Source organism: Mesoplodon bidens, assembly GCF_964165515.1.
Source record: "Mesoplodon bidens genome assembly, chromosome: 12".
NCBI classification, from domain to species: Eukaryota; Metazoa; Chordata; class Mammalia; order Artiodactyla; family Ziphiidae; genus Mesoplodon; species Mesoplodon bidens.
The window spans coordinates 75615568-75626460 of NC_138168.1; the positions used below are offsets into that span (position 1 = coordinate 75615568).

Genomic DNA, 10893 nt, shown 5'->3' on the forward strand with positions numbered 1-10893 from the left:
ATAAAGACTACTAGAAGAGAAGGACACTACATAATGATCAAGGGATCGATCCAAGAAGAAGATATAACAATTGTAAATATTTATGCACCTGACATAAGAGCACCTCAATACATAAGGCAAATACTAACAGCCATAAAAGGGGAAATCGACAGTAACACACTCATAGTAGGGGACTTCAACACCCCACTTTCACCAATGGACAGATCATCCAAAATGAAAATAAATAAGAAAACACAAGCTTTAAATGATACATTAAACAAGATGGACTTAATTGAATTGATATTTATAGGACATTCCATTCAAAAACAACAGAATACACATTTTTCTCAAGTGCTCATGGAACATTCTCCAGGATAGCATATCTTGGGTCACAAATCAAGCCTTGGTAAATTTAAGAAAATTGAAATTGTATCAAGTATCTTTTCCGACCACAATGCTATGAGACTAGAAATCAATTACAGGAAAAGATCTGTAAATAATACAAACACATGGAGGTTAAATAATACACTACTTAATAATGAAGTGATCACTGAAGAAATCAAAAAGGAAATTAAAAAAATACCTAGAAACAAATGAGAATGGAGACACAATGACCCAAAACCTATGGGATGCAGCAAAAGCAGTTCTAAGGGGGAAGTTTATAGCAATACAATCCCACCTTAAGAAACAGGAAACATCTCAAGTAAACAACCTGACCCTGCACCTAAAGCAATTAGAGAAAGAAGAACAAAATACCCCCAAAGCTAGCAGAAGGAAAGAAATCATAAAGATCAGATCAGAAATAAATGAAAAAGAAATGAAGGAAATGATAGCAAAGATCAATAAAACTAAAAGCTGGTTCTTTGAGAAGATAAACAAAATTGATAAACCATTAGCCAGACTCATCAAGAAAAAAAGGGAGAAGACTCAAATCAAAAGAATTAGAAATGAAAAAGGAGAAGTAACAACTGACACTGCAGAAATACAAAGGATCATGAGAGATTACTACAAGCAACTCTATGCCAGTAAAATGGACAACCTGGAAGAAATGGACAAATTCTTAGAAATGCACAACCTGCCAAGACTGAATCACGGCGAAATAGAAAATATGAACAGACCAATCACAAGCACTGAAATTGAAACTGTGATTAAAAATCTTCCAACAAAGTAAATCCCAGGAGCAGATGGCTTCACAGGCAAATTCTATCAAACATTTAGAGAAGAGCTGACACCTATCCTTCTCAAACTCTTCCAAAATATAGCAGAGGGAGGAGCACTCCCAAACTCATTCTACGAGGCCACCATCACCTTGATACCAAAACCAGTCAAGGATGTCACAAAGAAAGAAAACTACAGGCCAATATCACTGATGAACATAGATGCAAAAATCCTCAACAAAATGCTAGAAAACAGAATCCAACAGCACATTAAAAGGATCATACACCATGATCAAGTGGGTTTTGCCAGGAATGCAAGGATTCTTCAATATACGCAAATCAATCAACGTGATACACCATATTAACAATTTGAAGGAGAAAAACTATATGATCATCTCAATAGATGCAGAGAAAGCTTTTGACAAAATTCAACACCCATTTATGATAAAAACCCTCCAGAAAGTAGGTATAGAGGGAACTTTCCTCAACATAATAAAGGCGATATATGACAAACCCACAGCCACCATCATCCTCAATGGTGAAAAACTGAAACCATTTCCACTAAGATCAGGAGCAAGACAAGGTTGCCCACTCTCACCACTCCTGTTCAACATAGTTTTGGAAGTTTTAGCCACAGCAATCAGAGAAGAAAAGGAAATAAAAGGAATCCAAATTGGAAAAGAAGAAGTAAAGCTGTCACTGCTTGCAGATGACTTGATATTATACACAGAGAATCCTAAAGATGCTACCAGAAAACTACTAGAGCTAATCAGTGAATTTGGTAAAGTAGCAGGATACAAAATTAATGCACAGAAATCTCTGGCATTCCTGTACACTAATGATGAAAATTCTGAAAGTGAAATCAAGAAAACCCTCTCATTTACCATTGCAACAAAAAGAATAAAATATCTAGGAATAAACCTACCTAAGGAAACAAAAGACCTGTATGCAGAAAAGTATAAGACACTGGTGAAAGAAATTAAAGATGATACAAATAGATGGAGAGATGTACCATGTTCCTGGATTGGAAGAATCAACATTGTGAAAATGACTCTACTACCCAAAGCAATCTACAAATTCAGTGCAATCCCTATCAAACTACCACTGGCATTTTTCACAGAACTAGAACAAAAAATTTCAAAATTTGTTTGGAAAAACAAAAGACCCCTAATAGCTAAAGCAATCTTGAGAACGAAAAACGGAGCTGGAGGAATCAGGCTCCCTGACTTCAGACTATACTACAAAGCTATGGTAATCAAGACCGTATGGTACTGGCACAAAAACAGAAAGAAAGATCAATGGAACAGGATAGAAAGCCCAGAGATAAACCCAAACACATATGGTCACCTTATCTTTGATAAAGGAGGCAGGAATGTACAGTGGAGAAAGGACAGCCTCTTCAATAAGTGGTGCTGGGAAAACTGGACAGGGACATGTAAAAGTATGAGATTAGATCACTCCCTAACACCATACACAAAAATAAGCTGAAAATGGATTAAAGACCTAAATTTAAGGCCAGAAACTATCAAACTCTTAGAGGAAAACACAGGCAGAACACTCTTTGACATAAATCACAGCAAGATCCTTTTGGACCCACCTCCTAGAGAAATGGAAATAAAAACAAAGATAAACAAATGGGACCTAATGAAACTTCAAAGCTTTTGCACAGCAAAGGAAACCATAAACAAGGCCAAAAGACAACCCTTAGAATGGGAGAAAATATTTGCAAATGAAGCAACTGACAAAGGATTAATCTCCAAAATTTATAAGCAGCTCATGCAGCTCAATAGCAAGAAAACAACCCAATCCAAAAATGGGAAGAAGACCTAAATAGACAGTTTTCCAAGGAAGATATACAGACTGCCAACAAACACATGAAAGAATGCTCAACATCATTAATCATTAGAGAAATGCAAATCAAAACTACAATGAGATATCATCTCACAACAGTCAGAATGGACATCATCAAAAAAATCTAGAAACAATAAATGCTGGAGAGGGTGTGGAGAAAAGGGAACACTCTTGCACTGCTGGTGGGAATGTGAGTTGGTACAGCCACTATGGAGAACAGTATGGAGGTTCCTTAAAAAACTACAAATAGAACTACCGTATGACCCAGCAATCCCACTACTGGGCACATACCCTGAGAAAACCATAATTCAAAAAGAGTCATGTACCAAAATGTTCATTGCAGCTCTATTTACAACAGCCTGGAGATGGAAACAACCTAAATGTCCATCATCTGATGAATGGATAAAGAAAAGTGGCACATATGTACAATGGAATATTACTCAGCCATAAAAAGAAACGAAAATGAGCTATTTGTAATGAGGTGGATAGACCTAGAGTCTGTCATACGGAGTGATGTAAGTCAGAAAGAGAAAGACAAATACCATATGCTAACACATATATATGGAATTTAAGAAAAAAAAATGTCACGAAGATCCTAGGGGTAAAACAGGAATAAAGACACAGACCTACTTGAGAATGGACTTGAGGATATGGGGAGGGGGAAAGGTCATCTGTGACAAAGCAAGAGAGAGGCATGGACATATATACACTACCAAACGTAAGGTAGATAGCTAGTGGGAAGCAGCCACATAGCACAGGGAGATCAGCTCGGTGCTTTGTGACTGCCTGGAGGGGTGGGATAGGGAGGGTGGGAGGGAGGGAGACACAAGAGGGAAGGGATATGGGAACAGATGTATATATATAACTGATTCACTTTGTTATAAAGCCGAAACTAATAAAAAATTAAATAAATAAATAAATAGAATAAAAACAAAAAAAATAAATTAACTTAGTTGGATAAATTTCTTGTTACTTCGGTAACAAATAACCACATATTTAGTAACTTTACACAAACTTCTTGCAGTTCTAGAGGACATAAAGTCTAAAGTTTAGCTGTTGGCAGGGCAGCATTCCTCCTGGAGGCCCTTGGAGAGGGATCGGTTTCCATTTTCAGCTTCTAGGGCCATTGACTCTTTGGCTTAAGACTCCTTCCTTATATTCAAGGCCAGCATCATAGCATCTTCAAATCCCTCTGTCTATCTCTCTGTCTCTCATTCCTTCCCGCTCTCTCTCTTTCCTCTATGACCATCACTTCATCTCCTTCTTGGATTCTATCTTCTCTACCTTCCTCTCTTTTTCCCTTACAAGGGTTTAACCCAGCTGACTAATACAGCATTATCTTCCCATCTCGAGATCCTTAACTGCATCTGCAAAGTCCTTGTATGTTAGCATATTCATAGGCTTCAGAGGTCAGAACATGCATATCCTCAGAGGTCCTTTAGTCTGTCTACCACAGTTAGCCTACCAACTATTGCATATTAATGTGGGGTTCCCTCATCAGCCCCAAGGTCTGTAGCATGGTAGCCAGGAGAACCAGCAGTCTTGCTGCCACTGCTAAAAAGGATTTACCTGATTTGAGGCTCCATGGAAAAGTTCTATGCCCATGGATATTGTTGCAAGGAATAGTGAACTTGGTGGCAAGCAATTGGAATAGCCAACATCACAGCTGCTTGAGACTGTGATACTGGTCAAGAAAAGCAAAAAGTAAGCCAAAAATTAAATAAAGAGATCTGTGTAACAAGGCAGATATAGTGATTTCCACCTTCAAGAACGTAGGATGTCCACTTTTTCCATACATACATATCAGAAAGGAAGAAATAAACTGTGTTGTCAGACAAATCGATCCTGTATATTGAAAATCCTAAGAAATCATGGGAAAAGAACCAAGAATATCATGTAGAACTAACAAGTGAGTTTGGTGAGGTCACATGATAGAAGATTAATATATTTTTATTTCTACATTTCAGTGAGCAATCAAAAAATGAAATTAAGAAGACAGTTTCATTCACAATAGCATCAATATTAATATATGGAAATAAATTTAACAAAAGTGCAAGACCTGTATACTGAAAATTACAAAACATTTCTGAAGGAAATTTTGAAAGATCTAAATAGAGAGGCAGTCCATGCTTTGGGGCTAGAAGACTGAATATAGAAAGATATTAATTCTCCCTAAATTGATCTATAAATTCAGTGTATCTGAATTTAGATTCTGAATTTAAATAGATCAAATTTAGTGATCTATAGATTTCTATCAAAATCCTGGTAGTCATTTTACAGAATTTGACAAGCTGATTCCATAACTTATATAAATGCAAATACCCAGAATGACCAAAATAATTTTGATAAAGAACCAAGAGGAAGGATTTTACCTTCATGATTTCAGAATTTATTATGAAGCTAACAATAATCAAAACACTATGATTTGACAGTTTCTTAAAAAGTTAATTTTTTTATTCCTACTTGCATGAAATATCCAGGAAAGGCAAATCTACAGAGACAGAAAGCCTGGGGCTTGTGGTGGGAATGCAGAGTGACTTTAAGAAGGCACAAAAGAATTTATTTGGATAACAGAAATGTTTTGAAACAGGATTTTGGTGCTGGTTGCACAACTCTGTAAATTTACTAAAACATATTGAATTATACTTTTAAAATTGGTAAATTTTATGGTATGTAAATTACACTTCAATAATTTTTTTAAAAAGAGAGATTAAATGGGCTGGAAAGGCTGAATGGTTAATATCTTAGTCTCTAAAATTTCTTTCTTAAAACTATTCTTGTGGGTTCTTGAGTCCGTGGGGTAAAATCTCCTGATATTTGATTTTCAGCATTCACCTGTTATATACTGCCTACTCTACTGGGCTAAAACTTTCTTGAAGATAGGATACTGTGTCTTAAAATATTTTTATATCCCACCCCCATAGTGCTTCTCATAGCTTTCACGGATAGACCAAGCTCTTTAAATATTAGTTTATTTAACTTGTTTATAATGAAATTTTGTAACAAAGTATGACCTTTTTAGGTGTCTGCTTTCATTTAACTGTAATTAGAGTAATTTTGTTACTCTTCTCCTTCATTTAACTATAAGTATAGTTACACCAGCTAGAGGATAAACATAAAATATAATTATGTTTCAATAAAGTCATTAAACCACATTAAAATCATATTAAACAAGGCAGTCCAAAATATTGTCAATTTAAACAAGATATACAATCGTTTAGTTGGTCATTGTTGATTCTTTCTTGAAAGCCTAGGACTTTTTTTTTTTTTTTTTTTACAACAGGGCCTCGTTCACGATCCCCAACAATTTTGGAAATATCTCCCCACCTTATTCGAAAAAAACTAGAATGTGTAGACTTAAGTCAACATGTACGGTAAGTTTTAATAAACATGCTTAATGCAGACATCTGTGTTCATAGAATTTTGGATAGATTGTCAATAGGCAGTTGCTAAACAACAGAAAATTTGAAATTAAATGCTTAATATATTTTAAGTGTATTTGAAGTTTTAGAAGTACAGAATTTATATCTTAAATTTAGCAAATGTTTTATTAAGTCAGTTATAAAAGCATTTAAATGTTTTCTGTAAAGATTTAATTTGTAGCCTGGTTAAGGTGAGTTGAGCTGCAGAAAAATCCCATCATACCTACTGCTATTATTTAATTAGACTGAATTTTCTTAAGAACTAAACAATAGGATTAATAGAGATAGTTACTCAAACACATTTATCAATTTGAAAACATTTTCAAACCTACTTAGCTTCATAAGTTAAAAAGAAAACACCTACAAAATATTCTCACAACTTCACACACCAATTCCACAAACACCTGTTCAAATAGTACATCTAATTTTGCTGGTATTTTCCTAAAATAATTTCCTAAAATATTAGTGACTTAATAAATGGAGCCTAGCCCATGTAAAAATAATGATTTATTCTTTCTGTTCCTGATATTTGATTTGATTCAGACCACCACCCTACTGATATGATTTTAAATTATTTGAGTGCTAAAGTTCATGCTAGAGTTCCCAAATGACTTATGTATCTCTTTTGATGTTTTTATATCAAGAAAAACAAATACTGATCCTCTGCTGCAAACGGATGAGCTGAATCAGCAGCAGGCAATGCAAAAGGCAGAGGAGGTCCATCAGTTTCGACAGTATAGGACCAGACTCCTTAGCATTCGTGATATTGAGCAAGAAGAAAGGCTTAAAGTAAAGGAGCAAGTTCTGGAGATGTACGGGGAGATGCAGGTGAGTCTAAAAGGGCATATACTTGGATCACAATTGACAAATTCTTCTGTAATATTAAAAAGGTGCCATAGAATCATATTGTAACCAGGTAGAAAGAAGTCTTGAAAACATTTAGTTCCCAACTTCTCAGATAATTGGCAAATTAATTAATTATACACATCTATTTTACTCACTCCCTAAAATCCCTCTAAAATACACTATTGAAAATTTATCCACAAAATGGGAAGAATGGAAGCAGAGACAATAGCAAAATATTTGTGAAGTCGGAAAGTAGCTGAAGGAAGATTGCATTAACAGACTTGAAGTAGCCAAATCCTAAACTGGCAGTAGAAAAACTCCTAAGAGTCAACAATTTGCTACACAGAATGCCCCAAAGGCTCAGAAATCGGTGGCACCAGCCACGTTAAGAAGTGAAGGTGAAGTAAGTGAGAGGAAGAAAAAAGATACCACCTAAAGGTCTTCAAGTACAAATCAGATATATTTTGTCAGGGTTAGAATATGTATGGGGAACTAGTAATTTATTGAGCACAGTTACTGTGAGAGACACACCAGGTGCATATTTTATACAGATTAGGTCTGAATTCATTTAAAGCAGATAGTTGCTTTGTCAAAATCCCTGCTCATTTCTTTCTTTACTTTTCTCTTTATTTTTCTCCTACTGACTCTTTTATTTACCATTCTGTAAAATCTCATGTGCCCTTTGATATCTCATGTTTTAAGCACTAAGAAACATTTGAGACCACAACCTAATTTTCATCTTTCTTCAATAATTTCCTACATGAGTCTGTTGGCCTGAGGAAAGGGAGTGCAGTTTTTTATGGAACCATAATACGGCTCTATCAGTCGATCTTATTTGCTTGGGTTTTTGTTTGTTTGTTTGTTTGGATTAGGACTCCTTAGATGAAGCCCGGCAGAAGATCTTCAATATCCGGGAAGAGTATAGAAACAAGTTACTGGAAGCTGAGCGCCAAAGATTGGAGTCGCAGGCTGCGGAGGAAGCCGCGATCCGGCTAGAGCCAGAAAAGAAGGTCCCGGCTTCAGACACACAAAAAAAACAGAAAGGAAAGAAAAAGTGACCAGGAAGTGCCCAATACTCCCTTTCCTCCGAAGAAGGAAAACCTACTTTTAATTATCTATAACTTTGCCTTTTGATGAAAATAAGGTATTATTAGGTCAATTGAAAATAGACGTTTTCCCACCTTAGAAGTAGTTTCTGTGTTTTCATGTTAACTTATTGGTTTTTCCCAGAGAGCTATGATTTGAGTATAAAATTTCAATAAAAATAGTCTCAAAATATTTGGAATGTAATAAAGTGTATGTGTCTCACTCTGAATTGCTTCATTTTTAGTTAGTGCCAGAACAGGATCATAAGTGAACCACCAGGATTGCCTTTGAAAAATTCAATGAGAAAAATAGCTATTGCTCTTTCATCTCTAACTTTAAAGACTTTAGTATATTAAAAAATATGTTTCAAGATCATTAAACAGGGTAGAGATGATGCTCTGTATGAGTTTAGATTCAAGCATGAAAAATACACTCAAAAAAAAACCTCCAAAAATAAATAAAACTTAAAAAAAATTTTAATAAAAAGTATGCTTCAGACTTGTGCTTTTCTTTTTCAAAGCAGAATGCCAGCAGACCCCCTTCATTGGGCAAGAACTTTTGTAGGTTAAGCACACACTCAAAGTGCTAGAAGTTAGAATCCTAAGAATGAGTCAGAACAACCCAGGCATAGAGAATGTGATCACACACATCCTTTGTTATGTGTACCAGCATGTATTTTTTGTAACATAGAGCATGTTCTTGTATGCTAGTTTAAAAAAAAAATACAGTGAGTGCCTTAACTGAGACACATGGTAGGAAACTGCCCCCAAAGCACACTTCCAATTCATGACTTTCTCAGGTGAAGATTCCCATAGTATTTCTGAGCCAGTCAAAGCTGTTCCACATTGATAGATGATTTCACTTTTTTCATTTATTTAAATTCTGTATTATTAAAATTTTAATTCTTTATACATATGTGTAAATCTACTTATTTAAATATGCAAACACATGCATTTTTCCTCTATTACTCTTCGCTTGCACTTCCTTCACAACCCTCTGATCTACCAGCCCCTCCCAAATAAAATCCATGGGAACAACCTAGTGTGGATGTTACCATACTTTTCACTTATCTCATGTCATTATACATCAATATTTATATTAGATCATGGCTTGTTTTACAAATTGATATTTTATTATACATACTTCACTTTATTTTGATTTTTCTCACCCTATAATACAAAATCTAGTCAAAAGTAATTTATTATTTTTTGACTGCTGTGCAACATTCCATAGTATAAATATACCATAATTTAACCAGCTAATTACTTTGGTTTTAGATTTTTACTATACAAGCTATCTACATGAAAATGTGTGTGTATGTGTGTATATCAGGATATTCAAGTACAGTTGACCCTCAAACAACACAGGTTTGAACTGTGCAGGTCCACTTACACATGAATATTTTTCAATAAATATATTGGAAAAATTTTTTGGAGACTCGCACCAATTTGAAAAACTCACAGATGAACTGTATAGTCTAGAAATATAAAAAAAAATTAAGAAAAAGTCAGAAATGTCATGAATGCATAAAATACATGTAGACACTACTCTGTGTTATCATTTACTACCATGAAATGTCACAAATCCATTATAAAAAGTTAAAATTTATCAAAATAAACACTTGCAGATCATACCTGGTGCCTTTGGCAGTCAAGAGAAATATAAACAAACATAAAAAGGTAGTATTAAATCATAACTGAATAAAATTATCTGTAGTATTGGTTCGGCCAAAAAGTTCCTTCGGGTTTTTCATAACATCTTCTGGGAAAACCCAAAGGAACTTTTTGGCCAACCCAGTATTTACTGTAATAATTTTGTAGCCACTTCCCAAAAAAAAGCAATTTTGTTGCTTTTGCAGTGAGCTCAAGTGTTTAAGTATCTGCTTAAAATGCCATGTGATGCTAATCATCTCCATGTGAGCAGTAGTCTCTCCAGTAAAATGCATATGGCAGTAAAAAATGATCTCTCATGGAATTTGAGTATTTTTCACTGTGTTCAGCGCAATACTGTAAACCTTGAATAACAGCAGGGGACCCATACAAAGTGTCACTGGTGATGCTGCAAGTGCTCCCAAGAAACAGAAAAGTCCTGACGTTACAAGAAAAAGTTGAATTGCTTGATATGTACCATAGATTGGGGTCTGCAGCTGTGATTGCCCAACATTTCAAGATAAATGAATCCAGAATAAGGACTGTTGTAAAAAAAAAATGAAATTTGTGAAGCCATTCCTGCAGCTATGCCAGAAGGTGAGAAAACTTTGCAGTTTTTGAGAAATACCTTTTTATCTTGTATTGACAAGGTAGCTTTTCTGTGGTTGCAGGATTGCTCTAAGAAAGGCATACCTATACACTCTAATATGATTCAAGAAAAAGCAAAATCATTATATGACAACTTAAAGCAAAAGGAAGGTGAAGGATCTAAAGCTGGAAATTTAATGTCAGCAAAAGATGGTTTGATAATTTTAGAAAGAGGTTTGGCTTAACAAATGTCAAGATAACAGGAGAGCAGCTTCTCCTGACCTAGAGGCAGCAGACAAGTTCCCAAAAGCCATT

The 10893-nt window shown here is 35.1% G+C and overlaps 1 protein-coding gene across 1 annotated transcript in view; it reads left to right on the plus strand.

The window, feature by feature from the left end:
- The window catches only part of ADGB (androglobin), a gene marked incomplete at its 5' end in the record, with an annotated part of 132711 nt that extends 123608 nt beyond the window's left edge, over positions 1-9103 (plus strand). Inside the window, 3 exons of the mRNA XM_081250501.1 lie at positions 6271-6361; positions 7054-7237; positions 8128-9103. Coding sequence (XP_081106627.1) covers positions 6271-6361; positions 7054-7237; positions 8128-8313 — 461 coding nt within the window. The 3' untranslated portion in view covers positions 8314-9103. The remainder of the gene's footprint in view (positions 1-6270; positions 6362-7053; positions 7238-8127) is intronic.
- Positions 9104-10893: the final 1790 nt, after the last annotated feature.